The sequence below is a fragment of the Ptychodera flava genome, chromosome 6, assembly GCF_041260155.1.
Source record: "Ptychodera flava strain L36383 chromosome 6, AS_Pfla_20210202, whole genome shotgun sequence".
Taxonomy (NCBI): Eukaryota; Metazoa; Hemichordata; class Enteropneusta; family Ptychoderidae; genus Ptychodera; species Ptychodera flava.
In genome coordinates this window covers 6,836,928-6,864,336 of record NC_091933.1, presented here as the reverse complement: position 1 = coordinate 6,864,336, position 27,409 = coordinate 6,836,928, and the positions used below count along the sequence as shown (strand labels likewise).

Genomic DNA, 27,409 nt, shown 5'->3' with positions numbered 1-27,409 from the left:
CAAGTTCAGGTTTACTTAACATTTGGAGGTTTTGCCAATCTTTCCTGGTCATGTGTCAGTCAGTGCCTATAATACATGAAGTGTGGTGGACTAGAGACAGTAGAGCGGAAGAAACGCTGTCTATAGGTTTACAAAACAGACGGCTTGGGTTGGCACGGTCCCGCTTATCGTGACAGAACAGACGCCAGGGGACGCGATAAGATGATTTATAGTTAGTAGTAGTAGAAATAAAGGCATAAAACATTCAAGCATACACAGTGATATCGTGTATGATCCACATTGATAAAATTCATGTTTGATAATTTTGCGAAGACACATCAGGAAAACTTCAACAAGAGGGCAAAGATTTAGAAATTTACCATCGGTATAAAATATCTATAGCGTTCGTGTTTTTTACTTTATTTGGAAGTAACGATACATTTAGCAAATTGGAATGTATTTTAGCTTATGTTTTTGTGATACAAAACTACAAATTTTTCCCCTTTTTTCGGGTTCAGAGGTTAATTTGTGTTATTGCGTTAAGGCCACTTAAAGAAAACTCTTTGTTTTCCGTTCTTGGATATTTGAAAACCCTACCAGCCAGCCAGGGAGAAAAACAAAAACAGAAAAAATACACAAGTGTATTAACATAAGCTCAACTTTTATTTGGGTTCCTTTGGAAAAATAATATTTCTATTTGTAATAGTGTTAAAGTTGTGTTTGTTTTCTTAATTTTCTCTGAAAACCTACCAGCACGCGGAAGGTAAACAAAAAAAATATTTAAAGCGCCTATTAGCGATGACACACTCAAGCTATGCGCCACGCCACATCTTGCTTTTGTTTTTTATCGATGCCCGAGGGCGCACGTCAGAATAACTTGCTCTACATATAAACTGTGGTGTTGTTGGTGTCTGCGCAGATAGCATGATTCATTATAGCGATTCCATACCCATACGGCCTTTTATGACGTCCACTCACTATGTCGATGCTATAAAAGTATTATTGAAATTTTCTTTTCTTTCAGAACGATTTGATTTTTCTTTGTAAATTCGACGGAATTATCCCTTCGAGGTTCAAGGGGTATCACATGCTCACCGTGTATCCATTTGTCGAGGTCAGTTTATGTACGCTTCACTTCTCAGCTTTGTGCCCGATCCATGGTGTTTCTTGACGTAGGATGACCGAAGTAAAAATCGACAGGAAATGAGATGCAACCACCTTGAGAAGAATGTGTCGTTAAAGTCGTCACAGTCTTCGTGCTCAGGTTCATTAATTTATGGAACTCATTTTATCCTATAACGGATATTTTTGCCAATGTGCAATAAAAACAAAGAACTTTAGATGAACCGCATATTCCCGATTCAAAATATAAATACTGGGAACAGCTGACCTCAACCCAGACAGTTGTAAAGTTGAAAATACTTACCTGACGTCATTACTTTGGGCGGGGCGTTCTGTTGTTCAACGATGTTCCGCAGGATTTTTGCGTTTTGTTAAATTCGTCACGTGACAGGGTAGCCTGTTAATGGTTGGTATTGTGCGCCGTGCACACTGCGTGGAGAAATTCTGGTCAACGTCCATGGATATCGAACTTTTCGGTGTTTAGAACCGATTTAAAACTACAACACGGACAAATTTTGGACTATTTAAAGTAGGTAAACTCTTAACGGAACAGCTGAAAACGGTCGCATCGTGTGGGAGTAAACTGGAAGAGCCGATGTGATTTAAATTGGCTGTCAATCAAAACATCACAGGCAAGCCGCGCAGCCATTTTGAAACCTACAAAGCTGGAAGCCACCGTCTATCACTTCGTGTGTCCATTTTCAAGTTGGTTGGATGAACTAAAGTAGGAAAAATGTCTCGACTCCGCCGGTAACGTAAAATGGATGGTAGGATTCCAATAATTTTCTTCGCTAACGAAATTTGGCGGTGTTTGCCGTGATAGTATTGTTTAATGACGGCGACGACTTCAGAATGGAATGTTCATTAGCATACTGGCTGTTATACTGTTGTTTTGTCCTGTGCCATCGGGGTCTGGCTTCGGCCTATAATGTCCACCTTGGAAACACTGTTCCATCAGGAGCTGTTATAGTGAACTCTAGTATAGGGAGAGATTGGAACTATTCAATTCACAAATCGTTAAGCTCAAACCAGGGTCGACACCTGCTGAAAGTAAACGAACATGGAGTGGTCACTACCCGCAAAGCCATGAATTGTACTCGCCTGGCGAGAAACCCTTTCCAAGTATATATCCAAATCTCCGCAAGGACTCGTAGCAGTAATATTACTGCGCAAGTTTCAAATTATACTTTAATCCCACTTACTGTAACTTTTCATGGCACAAACTGCTACGCCAAAAATCATGTCAAACACACCAAGCGAAAATCGCTGGGAATTCGTCCAGTCTCGTTCAAGCGGCGGGATACTAATGACTTACAGCTTGTTATTGTCAACGATTTCCCTATCAGTCCCTGTTTCGAACAAGGACAATCGTTATTGACGCTACTGAATTTCCTACCAAAGCCACTGATCAGTTGCGACTTGATATATACACTAGTTGACTCGAATTCGTGGGATTCGTTTTATGTGGACATCACGACGGGTGATTTGGTCACTCTCAAGCCGACATGTGTTGAGAATAAACCGGGTCACGAAATCGACTTACAAATATCGGTGTTCGTTGAGGAGTCGTGTTTCAAGGAGAACATCGGGGAGCTGGCATACACATCCTCGATCCCTGTCGAGGTTGTCCTGCAGAGACGAGTGGACCCCGCTGCTGGTGTAGTTAATATGCCACCGCTACAGGAATCGGAGGCAACCTTACATCGAAGGTACCGCAGAGCGGTCCGGTCTAATATCAATCACGCACCAAGCTTCTCTTTCCCCGAATACATCGTCCGTGTCCCAGAGAGCGAAGACCGTGGTTACGTAGTGACCACCATGACAGCAATCGACGCTGACAGCGGAGCTGCAGGCACGCTCACCTATTTTATGCTTGCCGTTCGTGATGGCCGAAGTCAAATTATGTTCAACATCGATCCGCAAAGTGGTCTCGTCACGACCACCACCGTTCTGGACAGGGAGACAATGGACGAACACTTCTTCCGAGTCACTGCCACTGATGGAGGAATCCCTGCTCGTACGGCGACAACCACTTTACAGATTGATGTCATAGACGTTAATGACCACAAACCGGTGTTTGAAATGTCCGAATACCAAGTTCCTGTCCGAGAAAACGTTGACCCGGGTACCACTATCATCGCAGTCAGGGCCACTGACAATGACATTGGCAGTAACGCTGAAATTCGGTATAGTATAGTGAACTCGGATGGACCAAATAGCGTCTTCAGAATGGATGCGCGCGGGGGTGTCATCACCACCAGGAGTAGATTGGACAGAGAGACAATAGACCAATACAGCCTTGAAGTTATTGCTGTAGATCGTGGAACTGAGCCCGGCCCAAAGACGGCCACTGCCACAGTGACAGTGGACGTCCTGGACGAGAACGACAACTATCCACAGTTTAGCCAGCGCTCCTACGAAGTCAACATTCCAGAAGGCATTAGCCCCAATAGTATGATCGAGAGTATAATCGCAACAGACAGAGATCAAGGCACAAATGCAGACATTAGATATAGCATGATAGGTGGTAATTCGCAAGGTCATTTTGCCATCGACAGTTTCAATGGACAAATAACTGTCATATCAAGTCTTGATTATGAGAATATTAATAGTTATAGACTTGTTATTCGTGCACAGGACAGTGGGAGGCCACCAAAATCAAACTCGACACATGTGGTGGTCAACATTCAAGATGTCAATGATAATGAACCAAGATTTCCAAGTACATTGTATCAGACATCAGTAAGGGAGGATACTCGCCTTGATACATCAGTTATAAATCTTCAGGCTTTCGATGCTGATTCTGGAGCTTTTTCCAGGCTAACCTACAGTATCTTGAATCCACCGGAAGACATTCCATTTGCCGTTGATGAAGACCGAGGGATGATCACCACAATTGCTGAACTTGATCGTGAAACAGTGGCCCGTTATGACTTTGTGGTGGTTGCAAGCGATCAGGGCGATCCACCGAAAACTGCCACCACACAGCTGAGCATCACTATTCAGGATGTTAACGACAATCCACCAACTTTCCAACAGCCTGAATATCACACCGTGGTTGATGAAGATGCCAGGCCGGGCACCAGTGTTGTGACTGTCACGGCGACAGACGCCGATGAAGAGAGCAGTATTTCATACCAGATTACGGCTGGCAACACTCGTAACCGTTTCAGCATCATCAGTCAAATGGGCCAGGGTCTCATCTCCGTGGCATCACGCCTAGACTACAAGCAGGAACAGCGTTTCGTACTGACTGTCACCGCTTTAGACAATCTCCTATCCGATACCTGCCTGGTGTACATAAACGTGTCAGACGCAAACACATACAGACCTGTTTTTGAACAGTCCCCATACGCTGCAAGCGTAAATGAAGATGTCCCTGTTGGTACCACAGTAGTGGTTGTCCATGCAACAGACGGTGATGCTGGGGAGAACGCTCGCATCACATACTCCATGGACAACATTCCCGAATTCGAAATCAACCCAGACACCGGCGCCATCACCACCAGGATGGAGTTAGATCGAGAGACCAAACTCAGCTACACAATACACGTCACTGCCCAGGACAATGGCTTGAAGCCTCAACTTGACACCACTGATGTAGAAATCACAGTCAATGATGTCAATGATAATTTCCCAGAGTTTACTGAGCAAAGTTACCGTGGTGAGGTGGGTGAAGGCTCCAGCATTGGAACCAGTGTCCTCACGATACAGGCAGAAGATAAAGATGAAGGTGGGCATATACTATAAGTATTTTGTTTGTTTTGTTGTACCTCCCATAAACATATAATCCCGTGTAATAATTACAGATGACAGAAATAATTTTACTCCAGAAATAGTAACTACCTTGAACCATATGTGTATGTGTGACTTAAGAGAGTACATACGTTCAGAGGAATTTATAACAGACAATGAATACAGTTACAAAATCAGGCCTTGTTTGAGCTGAGCATCTTTTGTACTAAAATTATAAACAGTATATAATTCAGATCAAATATAACATAAATTTGATGTTGTTCTGTGGCTTTTAAAAACACCAAATCAAGGCAGAGTGCTCAGGTAAATTTGAAAAGTTTCGGTGTGTGGTTCCTCAAGTAGTAGTCCATGGGAGGCCTTGCAGGCGTGTTAACTCTTGGTTGATTTTTCAAAGTGAAGGTCATCCAAGGGATAGCACTTAATCTCATGCAGTTTTGTTTGCCGGATTGTCGTACATGATAGAGTGTGTAGGTGTTTAGTAAGCGGAGCTTTTGATTTTTGCTGTCTGGAAAGTATGTGTAAAATGATATTGAGAAAGCCGGCAGTGACAGAAAAAGTTAACTTGCCTGCTACTGAATTGGTTGAGATTTTGAACTTTTTCAGAAGCTGTGAGCAGTTGGGTATTTCCGTTATGATCATGCACACACACATGCACTCACTGGCTGTGGTGTATAAATTACAGATTCAACAAGGTCACAGTGTCAATATATTAATAGCCATCAATGAAATCCTTATCAAGGGATCGGGGACAGAAACGGTCGATAATGGGCCTGGTCAGTTCTTGTTGAAAAGTTGTAAATTTGAATACCACCAATGGAAATTATACTTGTCTGATTCAGTGATTTTTATTTTCACAACTGAAAATGCCTGCTTCAAGGCGCTCAGATTTTGAGTCAAAATTTTGCATAAATAAGCTACTTAAAATAGCTGATGGCCTAAGTGATCTTGGTGGTATTTGTGTAATGCGTTGCTGGCCCAGTGTTGCAAAAACACAACTTATTCAATGAAGCATTCAGGAGATTTGTCCAAGTGTAGCCATTTGACAAGTCTTGGCCTTTTGTGCACCCTGTAACAACAAATGTTGGTTAAATACAGTCGCTTTTTTGATTTCGAACAATGCTCTTAAATGAAAGGCAAGGTCAGTGTGTCTGTTTGGCTGTTAGCTCACGTCTGATTCAACATTCAGCCCAAGTGAAATGCGCTCATCTTTTCATTTGCATAGTTAATGAGGTAACCTCGGGTTAGCCGCATATTGTTTTCAAGACCGATATTGAGAAATAGTTGATTAGGAAATTCTGAGATTGATTTTAAAAAAAAGAAATTGAAGGATGGAATAAAAAACTGGATTGTGTAACTTGTAAGATTTACCCAAAGTGAATAAAATGGGAATTTATGTCTATTTTCCTTTGGCCAGCCGCATGACAGAATTCTTTGGAGTTCAGGTTACCTGATGGTACAAAGTAAAACACAGGTTCCTCCACCTACTGACCTATCAATGAAATAGTGATATGTCAATAATTGCTACAGACTGTAGCACATTGCATGCATTGGTAATTCAATCGGTGCTGTATCAAAGGGCGACTCCATGGTTTCCCAATGCATGGCATGTGTTACCAACCAGTGTAGGTTCAAACAGCCAAGTGAAGCCGTATATATCTTCCGTAACAAGCAACTAAAATGCATGCACATATTTTTATGTGGTTTCAAAATTCTGAAAAGATCTTAGAATTTACACAGGGAGGAGTGTGTGTCAGAATATGATGCTATTGTTGTATTGTTACATTTTGGTGACATGTTTCTAAACATGAGAGTTTGCATTTTCATGTAATTCTTTCAAACATAATAACTTCTTTTTGTTTTTAACAAATATTTTCAGGTGTAAACAAACAAATCAGGTACACCTTCAAGGGTGGAAATGACGGCAATGGAGCCTTCATTATCGATGGCTCATCTGGCGTAATCCGAACAGCTACGCGACTTGATCGTGAAGAGACTCCCGTGTACAATCTACTGGCATATGCAGCCGATCGTGGAAATCCGATAAAACGCACTTCTGTAGAAATTGAGGTCATCGTAAAAGACGTCAACGACAACGCACCAAAATTTGCAACGCATGAAATTATCGTGAGTATTGAGGAAAATAGCCCTATCGGCTCACTAATTGATACCATTTCGGCAACTGACCCGGACGAGGGTTCGAATGCAGTGATCACTTACTCAATCGTCAGTGGGGATGATCAGTTCTTTTCGCTGGACTACCAGACTGGTCAGCTGACCACATTAGCCGAAATGAACTACGAAGAAAGAACGCAGTACCAGATTGAGATTCGGGCAACTTCCACCCCACTCTTCAGTAATGCCATCGTCATTATAAACGTTGAGGACCAAAATGATAATGTTCCGGTGATCAACGATTTCGCCATCGTTTTCAATAACTTCAAAGATCATTTCCCAACCACGGCGATAGGATCTGTTCCAGCCTACGACCCGGACGTGACAGATCGTCTGTTGTACAGTGTCACAAAAGGTAATGGAGCTAAACTCATCAACATCAATGAAACCACTGGCAGCATCACACTCAACCCAGTGCTGGATACAACGGTCCCTACAAATGCAGAGATGGAAGTCAGTGTTTCAGGTCAGTTGGCTTTCACTAGATAAGTTTTTGTCTTGCTACTGTTGTATTGTCATTGTGACTATGCCCATCAAGGATATGGTACACTGCCGTCAGGACTCTGGCGGTCCTTGTGATCCATTCTTTTGTCCTTGTTCTCACACCAGTGTTGACTTCATAGTTAGGGATCCATTGTCTAGCCGACCCCAGCATAAATGTATTTTTTCACTTCAATGTTTTGCTATGCTGGTCAGTCACTGTGAAATTTACCACACGGTATGCAGAACGATTCAACATTTGACTTTGGAATCTGGAATGTTTTGGCAGGGCAAGGGGGTGGGAGGGAGTGAGGGGTTTAGTATATCTTTAGTTAAGTGTCATCACATCAAAGTAAAAATGTCGTTAATTTGTTTTGAAATGACTGAGAATGGCTTTGTCAGGTTGGTTAAAATTCAAAGTAAATTCTCTGTGCAAGGCCATGCATGTAATTGAATATTTATAGATTGGTGTTTTACATTTATATTGACTGCTACAATTACAAATATTACAAATAGAGAAATCTACAAATACCATTTATGATATATTTTCATAATATTTGTTTGACAGTTTTCCCACTTTCACAGTGTTATCGCCACTACTTTCATATCTCCTAACATATCAATAAGCTTGATTAGGCACTGTATGCTTTTTATTTGTCTGTGTTTGGCCATCTTCCCCCAGATGGTTCTGATGTCCAGTGACTGTACAAATATTTTCAATTTACAGTTTTCGTTTTATTCCATAAAACGCCAGTGCTGTCTTCATTTGAGGGGGAGGGTAGGAGGGAGATTCCTCGTTATTCCCCGTGCTCTCAGTGTTGGTACAATGGTTCATTTTTCCATTCTGCTGAGATTGAGTTGAACAGGACACTTTTCCGACTGAACTGCACAATGTCAGAAGAGTTGATGGACGCAGACAGTCCATTTCACAAAGCACATACAGCTCACCTCCCACTCCAGCTAATTTTTCGCTTGGTTGACTTTATTCAGTCTTTTGGACTTGCTTTCTGCGTCCTCCAAAAATACCAGCGTTTAGTCAGCATGGTGATTGATACCCAAATTTTGTGAGTTCACACAGTTACTGATCGCCGAGAGACAGTTAGCTCCAGAAGTGCGCACATGCACTTACATTTCAAATCTGATAATGTTTCAACCACACAATTTGTACAACTTACAAAGTTTCACATGATTGACTGGGGCACTAGTCTGATTTTTTTCAAATGAAAAGGAATGGATGAGTTTAAATAAAGTTTTGTCGTTTTATAGTTTCAAATACCATGCAGCAGTAACTTGTCAGTGCACAGATACATATACATGTACGATGCTATAGTCCACAAAGGGAAACACGTCTTTCTGAAATTAATTAATGAAATATTATACATACTGTATTGAAGCCAAGGTGCTGATTGAAATGCCATGCAGAAATGTTGCCACTCACATCTTTCCTACTCATTATCAAACTGCGCTTACATACATGTACATACACTCCTGCAAATGTTGGACTATAGTATGTTTTTGTACCACAGCCCCATCAGGTTTAAGTTTTCCCTGTGTACGCTTTGTTTTGATTCGTAAACTTATTCAGTCTCTCTGACAAGAATTTGGACTACTTCAGGACAGTTGACAGCTGTCGAGTGATTTCTCAGGTCATTCCTTCTTCTCTGGGTCAAAGGTCATCTTCAAATTGGTAATTTGTGTGCTTTGGAATTTCAGAGTTTATACACAGTACACACATGCTGTACAAACTAGATGCTTTCCCTCTGTAGTGGTAACATCATATGTTGCAAGATTTTTTTTTCCTTGAACCTAATAATCCTGCCAGACACTGACAATATCACTTCCCTATCTGCTGAATCAGTGAACAGCTTGCTGGTAGTATTGAGCCGAATCTGTACCTATGATTTTTCAACCATGGGCGTATGAAAACTCTCTGGTACCACATTTTTTGCGTAATAACTGTGCTACATGTACGTAGTATTCAGATAATCAAACATGTTGTGCAGTTGTTTTTCTTGAAGAGGCGTGAATTCATTGAAGAACCATGCAAACGTTTGGGTGATTGGCATTATTGGGTTTGTAATCCGTCGAGCACTTTCATCGCCATTGAGAGACAAAATCAACTCTGCTGTGGAAAGAGAATACGCGTGTTGACAGAAAAGGAGTACACACATTCTCTCGGACTGTCTTTGGAAACCGTCAGGCATACCACTCGCATTTGTCAAAATCTACCGGTACATCTTACACACTTGGCAAGGCTTCTTTTAAGCGATATTGACAAGACTGAGAGAGTATATGTACCTTTTTTTAAATAAAACCTGTGCTTTGGGACAACCAAACCAAACAATGCAAGAGAGAACAAACGACATGCAGACAGATACTGTTTATTTACACGCTTCAAAAGATTTTTTGTTTCCCCATCATCTCCAAACAAAAGCAGCCATCAAAGGGCCTCTGGGAAGGTACGTTTCAGACTTTCTAAAGAATTAGTCTTTTCGGCATTCCCCTAATGCACCCGTTCAGTCACGTTCAAGTTAGTACTAAGCTGGCGTGAAATACCAGACAGCCTGAAAGGTTTGTTGTGAGATTTCAGCAAATTAATTAGGCAGATCTTATTTGTCTGAGTACAGTTTGTTTTGTTTGGTTTTTAAAAGAGTTTGTAAGGTATCCTGTTAAACTTACACCCATGGCATTCCACAAGCCACGTTCCTATGGATCTGTACTTTCTGTTGGCATAAGGCACCACAGTTGAAAATTTGTCATGCAAGTACAATACTCAAAAATGAAATTGAATCGGAAAAAATGGTAGCCATAAATTTGGAGCACAACGTTACTTGTGGCTCCATAAATTCTCGACGATTTTAATAGTTCTGTGGCTGTTCTCATCCTGTGGGGTACATTTTCTCCCAATTGACTAATTACATCTTGAATTTCATAATCAGAAAACAAAGCAGTTTGGTTGAATGTAGAACTACCCTTTCACTGTCTGCATGAAACCGTACTTGTGAGTCTGCCATTACGCTAACATCTCTGTTTTGTCTCCCAAGGCTAGAAAGGATCACTGAAGCAGCACGTTGTTTACCCAACACTTCCAGTTCAATCTTGTGCGCAGTTAGATCGTGAATAAAAAGAATGGTGACAAGGATGTCACATTTGGAATTTTAGGACGGCATATTTAGCAACTCCTACCATGAACCTCCGAGTTAGATAAATAATATAGACTCAAATGTATGGTGACCATACAGTGAAGAAATTTTAATTGAAGGCAATATGAGCTCAAAGCAGCATCTGAGAAAGTAAATTTTGTCTTGTGTGACTGCAAAGAATTAATGTTTATTTTTCTGGCTGTTTTGCCTGAAGGCTGTCATTTAGGAAAGACTTCACTCTTGCTTTGACAGTTACCGCCAGAGGGGAGAGAGACAAATTCAATTTTGTGACAACAAATGCTCTTTTTTCTGGATTTTTGGTCGAAGTATTTTGCCCAGTGAAGTAGTGAGTACGTGATTGTGATTCAAAGACCTAAACTATTCACTAATATTTTCATGGTTAAAGCAAAATTTCTGTTATCCATGGAATACCTTCATTTGAATGGAAATATTATTTGAAGTTAAAAAATAGGTTTTAGCAGATGGCCTAAAAATTGCTGATCATGTGTGGGAAGCGTTGGAGTTCTAATCTTAAAGCTTGAACGTTGATGTACAAATTTTTTACTGTCCGCAATATGAATGTTGTTAGTATTTGTTTCAATGTTTGCATCCTGTTATCATTAGAAATAGAATATTATTGTAAACATATTTTCCCTGGAAAATGAAAAATTACTGTCACGGAGGGGAAATATAATTAGCCTCTGAAAACAGACTTCTTTCAAATTTGTATTTGCTTTTGATGGGTGTACTTTATGTATTAGATCGATCAAATACGAGAAGTCAATTTTCCTGCCAACATCTAAAGATTGTTGCTTCATCCAGCAAAAAACGTCAACTCTAGTCGTGCGCAGTTGTTCAAACAAGCAGGCAGGGTCATAGCATAAAAGCCATGGTGTCATACACAGACCAATAGGCAAATCCCACACTCTCTTTCCACTCTGAAGTGTCCAGCATTCCGTCATGTAATTTGCCTGATCAAAGGATCTTGGTTGCCCTTTGATTGTTTGCTCAAAATTTCTTTCCTTTTGAAACTTTCTCTAATCCTCTTAGTCTGGCTAGTTGTTTCCATTTTCTTTTTCCATGTCGCCTCTTTTGTCCTGGTAAATAGCCTCCGACGATGAAAGGGGATGCCAGGAATGGCGGAACACGCAAGGGAAATGCATGGATGAAATAAAAAGGAATACCTGTGTTTCCTGGCCGCCTTGCACGGTTCAATTTGATTTCGTAATTGATCAGTTGCTGAGAACACTGCGAAGGCTAGCGATTTCTAAGCTGTGTATGACACCATTTGTAATATCCACACTCATTTAATTGAACAGTGTTTCACGCAGCAGAGTCCAGGAGGCATACAGTAAGTTTGTTAAGGCTGACATGCTCACAAATCAATATTTGCATGCCTAGACTGTTTTATTCTGGATTATACAATCTTTGAGCTTACAATTTTCAGACGTACTGGTACTCTGTTTGGAAATGAAAATAGGGAAAACAAGCAAATGAATATAGTGCATAGTGACCCATCAAGCTATAGTGTCCTTTGCATTTGCAAGTTAGATATTCCAGTATCCCACCTCTTGACTACGTCATGAGGAGTGGGGGACACAAATGCTGTTTTCTCTGTACAGTCTGTCTTTGTTGTTACATGGATATAGCACTTACTGCACGGAGCAACCTTGAACGGCCCCCTCCCCCACCCAACCTTTACTCTGTGTATTTCAATCACAACTGCCTATTACAGAAAGTGTACTCGAATAATTATTTTATGGCCAAATGAATGGGATACAAGCATGATTGATGGACTCTTTTTACATCGTACACTTTGTCGTCAGCCATGTCGGTAACATTCCGGCAAGCATAGTAAACATGTACCATGTTCCTATTATCAGACTAGTCCACAGTGTATACTTCAACTGTCATCTCAAAATTTGCTGCACAGCAGCCAAAATCTTTTCAGTGAAAGTTGTTTTTCTTACATTTAAAAAAGCCGACTTTATCTGGAAGCTTCGACTTATCAGGCTTGTCTGTCCTGTGTTGTTACAATGTTGTCACAGTTTCATAGGGAAGGTCCGTTAATAAGGCAACAATTCTCTGCTCATATCATATTTTGACCCAGGAGCTTGTCCAGAAGAACCACTCCACAGTAAATGAAGTCACACCAAATTCTGCATGTATCACACACAGGTTTTATCATGAAATATATGAATCCGTCCTGCTTCTCTACAGATGTTTTCTGATTGCTCTAAAGCACTGTGAATATTTTATCATTTTTTATGGCATTCTTAGATATGTTCAGCCACACGTATCGTAATATAAGTAAATCCCTGCAGTAAGCACTCTGATTTTCACATAGTGGCCCTTCAGGTTAATAGAATAAACGCTGGAATGCGCACATACCAAGTCAGCAGTGCCGTCTCCAATTTGACAAATTATCAAATTAATTCTATTAAGATAGTGATCGCATTAGGCCGACATTTATTTATTAATACTGAGCAAAATGTAGTGGAGAAAATTGTTGATTAAACACAGTCGTTGTAAATGCGTCATGCTCTTTTACCGGCCTATCATCATGCCTACTACCCGGCTTTTAATTTTGTCACAAGTCAGATTTCAGTCTTTAGTGAAGTTTAGTGAAGAGTCGTAGCCTTTGAAAAATATGGAACTGAAAATGAGCAATATGTTTCAATGTGGGTTATTTCACTTCAGTTGTGGCTTGATCTTTAACAGTAAGCATGCCAGATGTTTTCAATTTTTGTATGTTCATATAACTTTTATTCAATCAAAAATCAGATTATGTTGTTTCATAGCCATCTGTTTAGGACTTATGATAAAGTTGAAATTGTACAAGGTGTTTTTTTTTTCAGAGAGTTAAATATTGAATAGCCTCAAATGAAAAGTTTGTAAATGAGAAGGGATAGCTTGCCTGCAGTGTTACTGGTATTGCGACATACTGGTTTAAAAATGGGATTTTTCTGTGAGTTGGTTAAAAACACCAGCTTTGGTAAATGTGGTATGCCCCACCTGTGAATGTAAAGTTTGTGTTCGTATGTGCAGTTGTTTATGGGTGTGTGTGTGTGTCTGTCTGTCTGTCTGTGTATATATGTATATGTGTCTGTCTGTGTGACAGTGTTCATGCATGTTTACATGTATGATATATATCATAATGTGTAATACCGGTGATAGTATCATAATGCCACTCCATGCTAAACTTATTTACTCTAGAATAATAACTAGTTTGACAAGGTTATCAAGTGTGTTTTTTTATCTTCTAATCTTGGAAATGAAGCCTTGTTTGTGTGGATGTGAGTCACAAGCAAACTCTGTGCAGGAATGTATTGTACATTGGTATGTTGGCCTGAGTGTCAGGTGTGATGTCTCCCTTGCTGCAGAGACACAGAAATAACAGAAAAGGGACCAAGATGTAGATCCATGTAGAACAGATTAATAGTTGCGTGCAAACCTATTTGTCATTATCATGGCACTGAGTCCACCAGGGAGTTCGATGACAGAAATATAATTTGCATGTAATTTACTATTAATTCCAATCTAACCCAACAATTCCTGCCCTATCCGTTTCTCTTTTCGATCACATTAATTAAATATATGTTTTTCTGTGAAGGAATTCTGTACTTGTGTTTAAAAAGGTATCTAATAATGATATAAATATGATATGCCAAAAATGTTAATGTTTTTATTATGAAAGGAGCTAGCATCGATTCTGAGTGAGGTTTGGCATTGACTTTATACACAAGGGTCTCTTATTGGCTGATGTTGACCTCATATGCATAAATTGGACATTATGTTTGTGTGCAAGGATTGACAATGGTCTTCATAAAAAACAGATCAGAAATTTATGATCGCAATGATGTGACTTCTCTTCTGAAAATTTGTCAAGATTTTTTCACTTGCAGTATAAATTACTCGGTATGTCAGTGTCTTACAAAAAAAATTTTTTCTAAAATATTGGAAAATCTTGATAGTATTATCCTCCATATCTGCCAATATCACTCTCTATGCAGTACATGTATGAAAAAAACCAGTATTACCATGGATTTGAGTTTTCTTCTACGATTAAAACATAGCGCCATGATGTTGCTCCGACTTAATGGCTCTTACTTTAGCAATAAGACTGATTACGGTAATGGACAAAAACAGCTGTGCGAAACAGGATTCTGAAGGTTTATCTCTTTTGAGAGCAGTGATCATGTTGAATATAGTGGTTGTAGTTGACAAAAAAATGCCGTCTTGTAGGAAAGGAGGAATTTGAGACTTGGTGTAAGACATTAAAGCAGTCATTGTGAGAGAATTCTGAAACGTGAGTTGACAGTTGTATTAGGTCTTTGTGAAAGGCGAGGAATATTTTACAGCTATGAGTGATGTATTTAGCCATGGATTTGTAAGGTACGAAAAATTTTCAAAATTTTTCATTCGTAGGAAGATGAAATGTGGTGTCTTTTATTTCCTTTAATCAGTAGCACTGAAAAAGCATGTTGGGCAGATCATGGAATTGACTCACGACAACGCAGGCTGTCTCTCCTTGGGATGAATTGTGATGGCCCATAGTTCAATTGGCCATGTTGCGTGCAAACTACCCTACGGAGACTCATATGTCACCATTGTGTGAATTTCAAATAAGTCTTCATCTGGCTTCCTGCCATCCTGACAAGAAATTAGAACTGATTTATCTCTTGCTGCTTCCTCGTAGTCTCCTGTTTCTGCAGGATGAATGGGGAGGGTGGGGGGCTCATTCAGGGCAGCAGGTAGTGCGCACTCGTAAGGTTTGCAGGGCAGGTAGCTGAATGGTTGCCTAATTCAAAGATCTGAATGACAAAATCGTATTAGTACAAAGCGTTTGACTTTCTAATATGCAGAAAATGATGAAACGTTATTATTCAACACTGTATCACCTTAATTAGAATTGGGGGCTGTCAGATAACTAGCAAATATCTTAAAATTTTACCTGCTGACTACTGTTTAGGACAAGGTAAAACCCCCAAAATGTAACCTTCTGCTATGTGATGCACTATATTTTGCCCTGAGCATAGGGGAATACAATATTTTGAGACTACGCTTTATTTTTGCGTTTTTTCATGACTCTATATGAAAGTGGTATTGTCTGGGATAGCCTATCATGTTGGGTTCCAATTGTAGACTTTGTAGAGAAGCAGTCATTAATCACCAAGCATTAGGATGTGTCACCTTCTGATGGCCGCTATAAACCTTAGTTACTGCGCTCTGACCTTCATTTCTTTCACTGTGGTTTCCATTTCACAGACAGAGATGTGTCATTATCGCACATTCAAAAAGCGTATTCCTGCTGTATAGGTTTTGAATTTCACATTTCATTTCAAATTTTTTTTTTTCATCAAACACTGATGCAGAATATGCACTCACTGTCACATTTTCCATATTTTTCTAGAGAGTAAAATTATCCGAACCTGTGATTGTAACAAGGGTTTCAACTCTTTTGAAGTGATATTTTTCATCAGTATGCACGACTTAATGTTTAACTTCTGTGTAATAATTTATGCGTTTTCGTATCTGTTGTTACCAAGGAAACATTAACAGACTGGGTCCATCTTACTTGAGAATGTTTCAGATTTAAATTGAACATAGAAAAGGAAAGAACCCTGATATGAAATTGCGATTTACTGTAGTCTGATTGTTCACTCCAAGAGGCCCCTTTACCACTCACAAAGACAAGCCACTTTGACTGTTTCATCAACACCTACAGACTTCATCACTGAACCAAATCAAGAGAGTTACCAGTGTTTAGTCGTTACATAAGATTCATGAATATCTTTTCCTGTTTTGATCTTCTTGCACATTTCAATTAATTGTGGGAAAACGCTATTTATATTAAACAGCTTTAGAGTTTTTCAGTGAATTTTTGGCATACTTTTATGTTTTTCAACCAAAATATTGTTTCCCATAAATTTTCATGACAGTGAAATACACTCTGAGGAAAAAAATTCTCTGACTTTTGTCAATAAATCATTAAGCTTCTTATAAAAATATCATATCAGTTAAAAAATGTGAGTTAATTTTCTGTACTTTATTGGTATCATTGATACGACCAGTGCAGTCAATACAGTTTGTTAATAAATTGTTTAGGAAGTGATCCTGAGAAAAAAAAAGACCAGAAGCATAGTTAATGTCCATGAAAAAGTAAATAATGATACCTAAAATTTTCACTGAAATGTACATGACATATTTTGAGTTGCAAAAGACTGGGAGCCAGGTTTTAAAGTCAGATTTCTGCCAAGTTTAAAAATTTTTGCCTCACAGCCAGGACAGAGGTCTTTTTTTGCATGCCCCGTCATGCCCAAAAAAATCAGTGGCTTTTAATTTCAGCGTCAATATTGCAATATTAACACGTTTCTAGGTGAGGAGGTTATCTGTTTCAGTCACCATGGTGATGGGAAAGGGGTTCACATACATTTGTACATGCTTTCTTAAACTGCTGGGGAATATATGATGAGTCATTGTGTTTTTGCATAACTGTCTGCCACTGTCTCCCAGAAATAACAGGTTTGGATGGTGCTGTACTGTTTTATTTTGTCACCCTGTATGTGCCTAATAAAAGCAGAAGCTTTGGGGAAGAGAACCAGCAAAACTGATGTGTCTGAAAGCTATGCCAACATTGCCTCATTACTCATACCGTAATAATATGATTAAATGAGAGAAGATAATGTAAAAATATTGATTTCAAACAGTGGTTAGAAAGAACACACAGTCATCAATAGTCTACCAGTATAAAACTTATATAAGATGTCAGAAATATTTCAAGTTTACATTCAGTGCTGAGATAATCGGCAGACATCTATACAACTGTAGAGCTCATAGGCATGGCATTGTCAAGCTAGCTTATCATATTTAGATAGGGTTTGTTTTTTTTTCTGGCCTCAAGCCCCTCCCAGTGGTATTTTTTGCTTGTAGTGCTAATCAGTTAAACCCTGGAGTATGTGAAACTTGGACTCCTTTACCCTTGACCCTTGAGGCTGTCAGGCTGTTTGTTTTGACTCCATTTTGTGAGTTAACATTGCAATCTGATGAAGTGAACTTCAAAGTGGACTGGTAAAGGGATAGCCGCCTGCTGAGTCGACTGTTTGTGTCCGGTGTCAATGTCAGCTAGTTTCTCATCCACTGCTACTGTTTGTGTACATTACTGGAGTCCGCGTAGTACCGTATGTCCACCATCCAGTTTGATGTTGTCATTTACTGGGCTGTTGAATCTGCTGTGAAATTGGACTTCATGATGTAAATGACATGCACTTTCTATGTGCATGACGGTGTGCATCAAATGATTTGATCAAATGACTTACCCACAAAGAATGCACAGGAAATACTCATGTTAGCCAATGGTCAGTTTTGCAACTCCTTGACCTGTCGGACAATTCACTTCTCAGGTGGAGCACAGGTCAGTCTGGCTTTGATAATGGCATCTTATCAATTGTGTTGGAGGGATGAGCATATTGTTGGACAAATGTCCTTTGTTCATTGTGTCCTATTGCCCTCTTTCAGCCTGATACTGCTAGACATGGAATAAACAAAAGCAAACATGAATAGATAAACTTTGAAACCTCAACAGGGAATAAAAATGTCTAATATTTAGAAAAATGTTCCGTACCAATCTACCGGTAGTACCGGCAGCCATCATTGGATAAATGAACATATTTTGACATAAAATAGCATAGCTGCAAGCCACAATCTATAATTTATCGAAATAACCACAACCATACGCTTGTTCCTGATCTTGTCTGAATTGCATCAACACCACTGTAAGAGGGAGACTTTCATGGACAGTACCTGTAGTAGTAGAAACACAATCCAAAGGCTTCAAAAATGTCAAAGATGTCAGTGTAACTATTTTCTGCTGTCTCTTGCTGAGGATAAGTACTCCATAGTACTCTGTCCCACTGTAGCAAAAATGCTATTAATCCAAAAACAGTTGCCTGAAGACCTAATATGTAGCGAGCGTGATGAAGGAGTGCTAGACATCGTTGCTCACAACAAACTTTGGGATTGGAAGCAAGGCCAACTTTAGAACTTAACATCTTCCAGGCCTCATGATTTGTTCATTAATATGAAAATAATAATATAAATTTTTTCAAGCACTGTTATTTTCCATGAGGACATTTGTATACACACATACACAATTTTTGAGTTTTGTTCAAAATTTTAGTGGGCAGCAAAACTAATCAGACTTTTTGTACCTGGTACCATCACACCTCAAAACCTTGTAAAGTAAGTTGGGTTGAGTTTTAAAAAGTGGCCCAAATTTGAAATCACTCATTAAAATACTGGAGACTTGTAAACACAATATGTGAATGGGAATTTCTGTCAGTGATTTTGAACACTGAACAGCCCTTGGTAAACAAAATAAGAACATCTCTTCATGTTCACTGTTCTGATGTATATTTCATCTTGATCGTGATCGGATTAGGAATGTAAAACATCTAGAATCAGATTACAGCAATCTAACGCATGCTGTCAATCAGTAGGTCAAAGTTACTGTCAGGATTATCAAGAACTTGTCCAGAATTTCCTTGAATATGCCGGAAATCTTTATTAGCATGTACATGGTATGCTGTTGACTCATCGTCATGGCCATCGGCAAAGTTGAGAGCGACTCATTGTCTTCCTAGCTGTAGGATTTCATATGACCTCCGAAAAATTCCAAAGCACAGTGTCTTGACTAGCTGATTTCAGAATACTTCTCTTTAATAACTAAAAGACTGTAAATTCTTGACTTGTTCTGCATAATCTAGCAGATTTACCAGAATTCCGTTTATTCTCTGTTGTCAAAATAGATGCTGTACTCTGATTCTGCCAGCACTGGTTTCTTCCCATGATTCCTTGCAAGTTACATGTACGCACAGATTAAAATTTGGCCAGCAAGGTCAGATAAACAATCATGCCATGTCCTTGCCTTGAATAAATCCATCTCTCTGTTGAAATACGCTGTAGTGGTCAAAATGTCCCCACTTTCTTCACTTCTTTAATTTAACCAGGGAAAATAGATAGGGTGTATTCCTTTTATAGCAGTTGACCAATTTTTCAAAAAATAGGGGGAAAATTATAAAAAGTGGTGTCACAAATTCAGCGCAAAAACAAAATGGCTGCAGCGTCTCAGCACTGTCATTATTATCCGAGTGCATTAGTATGTTCGCGTTGTATGTGTGTGTATGCGTTGCCGTTGTCGGCTGAGATTTGCTTTGAATTGACAATTCACTGAAAGTGGAAATTAATGTAATTCACAAGGTCATTGTTGCCCTGTGAGTCATAGCAATAGATTAGTGAGTATTACAAACACCGAACAATTGGTTTACAGACGCCTCTTCATCTTTCATACATTGTTGGACTTAATAACAACACTTCTCCATTGAGTTTCTTTTCTCTACAATGTATGTGCTTTAAAAAACTTGAAATGGAAAAAATAAAATGGGCAAAATATCTCTTTTCAATAGGCGTCTGCAATTTTGCATTCCATATATAATGGAGACAGCGTTTTCATTGAATTCAAAAGAAAAATGATTGTACAAGATAGAGACCGCAGGACTGCAGAAAATCAATCTTATGTTTATACAGAAAATTCTCCATATCATGATTAAAGCTATTTGTTATTTACATAGTAAAATATCTGGTTACGTCAAATATTTAATGCAGACGTCAACATCTTGAAAATTTATGTAAATGGCAGTAATGGGAAATTAACTCTGTGGGTACTGTATGAATTCCAGGGTAGTCTTTCAGCATAAGTTAAGTGCAAAATTTATGACCCAGAAATTATTTTTTTCTTCATTCAAGAGGAGTATTCGACAAAGTAATAAATTTCGAGCTGCTGATATTGCAGGATCTTTTTCAAAATGGCTGCCTGTCAGACTGGCATCCCAGAATGCTTAGCAAAAGTGGCGAGGATTGATGTTTGATTGGCTTATCATCGAAGTCCTTTGATGGCAAAAGAGAAGTACAATGTTTGTATCATTTTACATCTCTTCTTTGTGGACCATTGTTCAAGAATTGAATTGGTGGCCTTTGTTTCGTACAAAAAGGCAACCGTTCAATGGGGATTTGGCTGGAATAGTCCTTGTGCTTTAGTTACTTCAATATTGAATTATAGAATATGACAGAATGATCAAGTGGGTATTTTCTGTTGGATATAACTGACATTGGCTCATCCAAGTCATTTCCTTTGTTTCAGTCCATTTCAGATGATTGTAGTATTTTCTGAATATTTTTGTACTTGATTTGCATGCAAAGGCAACTTGGCACTTACTATGATATCGCTTAATGTTGAAGTTCCTTTCTTTTGAACTACTGTCTTTAGCAATCATTCATGGAAATAAGAAGACAGTGGAGTTTATTCTACTCACCCCTATTCTCCAAGTGTAGAGGTCCAATGTTGTCATAGAAATGTAGTTTGCTCCAAATGTCATGGCAAAAAGGGTTAATGTTGTTATATATTCTTTGTCTGCTGTACCTGCATAATGTAGAAGTGCCAAGGTTGAGAGCTGTAAATTTTATGAACTATTTTGTCTGTCTACAGATTGTAAATGTGAACTGGTATTTTTATAAAAAAGTCTTTCACTTTACGATTTTGATGGCAAAAAAGCAAAGCAACAATCACATGGGCCTTCACTTTCCACTGTGATATCTATAAATACCCTTAGCATCTCCTCAAGTAGTGGAACTGCAGTAAGTCTTTGTTTTGGGGTCACAGATCGACAAAGCCTTTACGGAGTCTCTGGACCTTGAAAATAAAGCAGCAGCAAAAACCAGCATTGATAGATGCTGTGTCGCGTTCTGGTGAAAAAACAGCTAAGCAGCAAATCTAGGCCTAGGCCAGTCCTCTGACCTGATACACCAGAAGCCTTTGTTAGCCATTAGTGGCTCTAGTATATTGACATGTTTTAGATCAATCGCATGTACTAGATTTTAAAATGCATAACTAGTCCCTGAGGTTGTGTGAAAATGCCCACCCATTTCTTTACTCTTTCAGGCAGTAATTACTCTGCCCTGGTTGGTACATTACACATATGTATTCCTGTCAGCCAGTAAAATGGGGTGCTAAATGTAAATAGGGAGTTTTACAAAGGATTTTTTGGCTCATTTTTCCACAGGTTCAGGCAAGAAATGAAAATGTTTAGAACACAAATAATGTTACCGTTTAGAATCAGTGAAAACTATAAAATAACAAGATTCTAGGGACAGTGTTTACCAGTTAATCCAGAATCAAAATCTGTATGTAGTCAGTTTCATTTCCCTCGTTTTGTGACAAGCCAGTGTATCAAAGCTTATGGCACAGGTTTCATGTATGCCCTGCATATTTATCAGCTCAAAATTAGCTCTTTCTGTTGGTCAAAAGGAGAGTATTTCACAAGGACATACCACATAGAAAGGTACATGGATGTCTAAAACAAGCACTATCTGTAGTTTAGTTTGTTCACTAATGAATCTTTTTCTTGAAATTTTTTTAATCCTCATCAGTATGTAAACCCTGTTCAGAGTCAATGAAGAAGTGATTGCAAACAAAATGGCCGACTTAAAAGCAGCCCATTTCACTGTTACCATGGCAACACAAAAGCTGAGGACAATTATTACAATATTAATATTTGCTCTAGAGCAAATGGTTGCATTATCAGTCTTAGCATAGCTGTACAAAAGTTAGGAAATTGTCCATGTGAGTATTTCATATAAACGGCAAACTATGGAAAACGACAACTTTACAGTGAGCAAAGTTAATATTACTTTCAGGACTATCGCCATCTAGCATTAATTTTAGAGAAAGTTTGGTTTATTTACAACAGTGTCTTATCAGTTAACAAAAGTGCTATTTATCAATGTGGAAAATATCAAAGCACATGACAAGGAGACCAATGTGATGCATGTTACGGTTATCTTCCATGTATGGAAAATTCTTCAAAGCAAATGGTATCCCGAACAATACTTTATGGTATACTGTTACTTTTTCCTAACTAACCTGAAAATTGTAATCAGTGGATGAGTCCTATTGTCATAGTTCCTCACCTGGGTCATACCATCGGGAACTTGGGGATGACTAGGTAAAGTGGGATGTTGTGAATCCTTCTGACTGTCTTTTGACACAAATGCGAGTGGAATCATACACCTGCAGAGCTATGTGTTTTCAGAGCAAAGGAGTATGGGGAAAGTGCAAGTGGTAGAATATGTAGAAAAGAATTTGAATTTATGGATGAGTGTATTCGTACAATATTCGTACATATCAGTCTGTCTTAGGACCTCACTCATCCTCATAAAAGACAGAGACAAAAAAGATGAGTAAACGCTGGTCATGTAGATGTGTGTACCATACATAACATGTACATGTGTACATTGCCAAGATTTATTGTCTGGCCAGGAACTGTTTGTGGACAAGATCTGACAAGATTCATGACAGAGTAGCAGATCAGACACCAGTACCTTGACCAAGTAGTCTGCTGTCTTCACTCTGAAAAGGTTAAATGATCTATCGGAGCCCTGCTTCTCAACTCAGTGGAATTCTCGACAATTCAACCTTTAAAAGTCTCTTCTGAAATATGACAACCCAATCCCAATTGTGAAATATTCTCATCAATGTCAATAGGAATTGTATATGTCTGGATTATTGGATCACAAGGGTTCAAAACATATGGTAATTGTATCCAGTCCTGATCCGTCTTGACTAATTACGTTTGTCCTTTGAAGAAAAATCTAATTATTTCTCATCGAAAAATTAATTACTTGTAATTACTTTGCAAGGAACAGCTAATTATTATCTTTAAGTCCAAATCCAGTTTTATCTAGTCGTCCGATTAAGTTTGCAATTCAGTTTTCTTGTAGAATACATGTATTTGACAGTCATCTTTGTCATGCAGGGGACAGGTTTGTGAGAAAATATTTGTGTGGAGTCACGGTCTATATCCCCTATTCTCGCGGGGCATTTTTCGAAAGGGCTTGGTGTGGTCCTTATCGGGGGTTATCTGTCTTCATGCTCATATATTCAGTTGTGTGTGTCAGTTGTAAATTGACGGCATTCTGCCATCCAGCCAAGTACATCAACTCATTTAAAAAACCCTAAACGCAAGCAGGCGTCAGCGAACAAGATACAGCAGTGGCGGGACAATGGTTTGAACATGAATAATGTGTCGTATATAAACAAAACTACATGCAACACAAGTGAATCGGTCTTCTGTTTGACTCAACAGGGAACACAGCACACCTTCATGTACATGGCCCCATACCCGGTACATGACTGAGAATTATTTTTGGGGGGTGGAGACACGGTGTTTATGGCAAATTCCCGCTACCCTCCAAACTCACAGTCTTGTCAGCAACTCAGAACACCCTGCGCCGGTGTGGTTTTCAGTCTCAGAAAATAACTGACCTTTAACATGTTTTGAGGACATTTGACCAGACATGTTGAAACCACTGTCAAAAAAAAAGAGAAAAACAGCAACATATTTCAAAATAATTAAGGCAATACAACAGAGTACTGTATGAAAATTGATTCATTCTCAGTAACGGTATGTCTGGCTGCACGCATAGAAAAGCTGACATCAGCTCATAAGAGACAAAGAATTTCCAGTAGTGAATATTTTGTGAAGCCCAGTTGAACAGTTAGAAAGTCCTGGTATTCAGTGTTGGTGACCCCAAGCGTCTTAATTGACTCCCAGCGTGTGACAGAGAAACTGTGTCCAGCTCCCAAGACAGACTGCATGAAATAACTAGTCTGTGACAGATATGTCAGACTATGATATTCGCCTTGTCTTTTTCCAATATGGAAATATTTGAGATACATTATACATTATTATATTTCATTTGGCATTTGCGGCACCATCTGGGTCACCCAGTATTTTTTTGTTCGCTGTGCGGGCGTCATAGTATCTGCAGGTGTATCCATTTCGCGTATGTTAAATACATGGATATATAGGTATTCCATTTCAAACTTCCAGATCGTTTTCCTAATTGAAAATATTAGTCCTTTGATTAGCCTTTTGAAGGTAAGAGGTGGTGGAGCTGACGGAGCTGTCAAGAATGCCTTCTGTGGCTGCCCGACTGGGCAGTCTTAAACAATAAGTGTATCTCTTTTTCGCATGATATCGATACTCATAATAAATTGAAATGCCTATGTGCATGGCATTAACAGGAAAAGATAACTTTAAAAAAATATCATCCATTGTGACAAATCCACTGCAAGTCGGAGAACGTGTTGGTTTCATATTGATAATGGAGATTTATACCAATGTTTTAAAGTAAGCTTTTGATGTACATATTGATGACAGATCAAATTCACTCGGAGTGTATATGCACATCAAAACCAAAAATAGACCTGATAAATGTAACATTGGCTCGATAAATGTAACGTTAGAGAGAAATTTGGCCTGATTTGAAGTCACGGTCTTATCAAACAGAAGCAGTCAATACTCAGTTAAAGCTTTGTGCCGTCGCAGCGTAATCGTGAAACTCCCCTTTTTGAAATCAAATTATGCCGCATCAAGGCTGATGGTGACCTCACAAAATTGTGTCATAAAAGGGAGCTCTGAACTCTAGTAATTGCCTTGGATGCAAGGTTGTTGAATTTGGTGACTAGCGAAAGCAAACGTGCTGCAAAAGAGAGGTAAATTGCTGAAATCAGCGGGAACACCCGTGACGGTACAAGTGCATTTCCATGTTGTTCTGTTCACCAATTAGCCACTGAAATCGCAGGAATTTTAAAAGGAATTTTTAAGGCTGGACAAATCACTCACTTGATGTAGTAGCTGATATGCGAGGTATAGAGGAAGCTGCTTTCTCGTTTTCATCGACTTACACGCACTCTATGTCACGGAGCAGGTTGAGAGCACATTGTGTCTGCTGTACAACTTTCAGTCTTGCTGACATGGCTATGGGATAAAAATTATAAAAAATAGCCACAAGAAGTGAAATTCATAGCTCTCCAATTATGATGAGTAAAAGTTGTGGCTCTCCTCAGAAAATACTCATTGGAAGAATCATGGCGTCTTGTGTTTCACTGCATTGCATTGATAATGTGTATATACCAATATTGACCTGTGACACACACAAGGCTACTGTCAAGTTCAATAAAGTAAGAAAGAATGGAAATCTACTGATGCAAGGTTATCTGGTGATGTACATGTACATACACTCATGGAAATAGGAGGTACAGGAATCTCAAACAGATGTGTTGCATGGTGTTACCTATGTTGTGGTGAGCTGGTTAGGTTTGAATTTCAGAACAGGAGATATCATCCGAGTTTCTAATTGGATTTAATTCAGTAAAATGCTTACAAACACATTAATGACATGGGAGAACATAAGATCTCTGTGAAACTGAAGGTTTCTGTATTTCATTTAGTCCTTACTGGAGGACATCAGAAACGCTAAAGAGTTTTGGATGATAAAGTGATCATTGTTTTAGTAGTGTACAGGTACATTCATGAGCTTTAAGAAAACAGATCTTTTAATCCCGCCCCGCGCAGGAAAACCAATCAACTGTTACTTGACTTAGCCAAAGTGGTTGAAAGTCACTGTTGAACTTTGAACATAGTCATTACCATACTGTATTGTACTGGCTAATTCATGCAGGGGAATTTTCCCATTGGTCAAATGGCCATCATTTCAGCTTGAATTGCCCAATCAGGTCCAACGTTTCAGCAGCTGAGCCACATTTCACTGGCAAAAGAATTCTCTTTATTTACCATATTGAACATCTTCTTTGTAGATGCTGACAGGCATTATTCCCTCAGTGGCAATTAAATGCAGCTAGAAAATACCAAGGAATTGAATATTTCACAAATAAATCTATTGCAAAACTAACTCCTTCATGAATTTTTCAAAACAGATCCCTTCCATCAGCAGCAAGACGGCACATTAAAAAAAGGCATGCCGTGTGCATTGACTGAAAGATGTAATGCTGACGTGACATTTCTAAACAAATGAGACAGGTTCAGAACACAAATTTAATTAAAGACAAAAATGTAGCCAGGCATGTACTCCTGTGCCTTGACAAATTAAGTAAATTTTGTCAAAAGAAGGACATCGAAGTTAGCTGAGATAGTAATTTGAAATTGTGTACCTATCAATTATTAGACTCAATTCCAGCAAGGCCTTACTGTGTTTCATTACCAAGTACATGTCAATATCTCGGCTCTGCCCAGTGAACTGCCTAATGTGATCGGCACCCGTCGTCTTGTTTTGCCCGTCGGCGACATCTCACGGTTGGAGAATGCAAAATGAGTCAAAACTGGGCCCTGATGAGTGAGAATGGCGTTGCAGGGGTTGAAGTGGCAAGCAGGTCCCCACCTCGATGCTGTTAATCTCTCTGCGGCTGTCATTGGATGAGCTGATAGGCGGACATGTTGCTGTGCTTCTTGAAGGAGATATGAGCAAAGTGCATATGGAAACTGTCCAAAATGATAATTGTAGGAATAATATTTTAAGAACTCGATTTCTGATACTCTGTCAGTGGTTGGGAATAGCAAGATAGTTGAATTTGTTACATGTTTGTTTTCTCATCAAAATAAGGATAATTCTTCAACAATATTTCATGGTTCTTACAAAAATGTAAGAATATGTACAACAATTGATGACCACTCAATAAAATCAGACTGTCTCTTGTCATGATAGTTCAGCCTTGTGGTTTTTTACCTCGATTCTAGAAGAGGTGCTTATGTGCAAGGCAGATTGCTGAATGACCGTCACACCTCCTCCATTTCTATGTTGAGAGAAGGTACAAATGATAACTAGGATATACTTATCACATT

At 39.1% G+C, this 27,409-nt stretch overlaps 1 protein-coding gene across 32 annotated transcripts in view; it reads left to right on the top strand.

The window, feature by feature from the left end:
- The first annotated feature begins 1,028 nt into the window (after positions 1 to 1,028).
- LOC139134737 (cadherin EGF LAG seven-pass G-type receptor 2-like) overlaps positions 1,029 to 27,409 on the top strand; it is a 102,555-nt gene continuing 76,174 nt past the window's right edge. For all 32 annotated transcript variants that reach the window (XM_070701757.1, XM_070701754.1, XM_070701753.1 and 29 more), the window contains exons 1-2: positions 1,029 to 4,834; positions 6,734 to 7,495. In XM_070701757.1, coding sequence (XP_070557858.1) covers positions 1,954 to 4,834; positions 6,734 to 7,495 — 3,643 coding nt within the window. In that variant the 5' untranslated portion in view covers positions 1,029 to 1,953. The remainder of the gene's footprint in view (positions 4,835 to 6,733; positions 7,496 to 27,409) is intronic.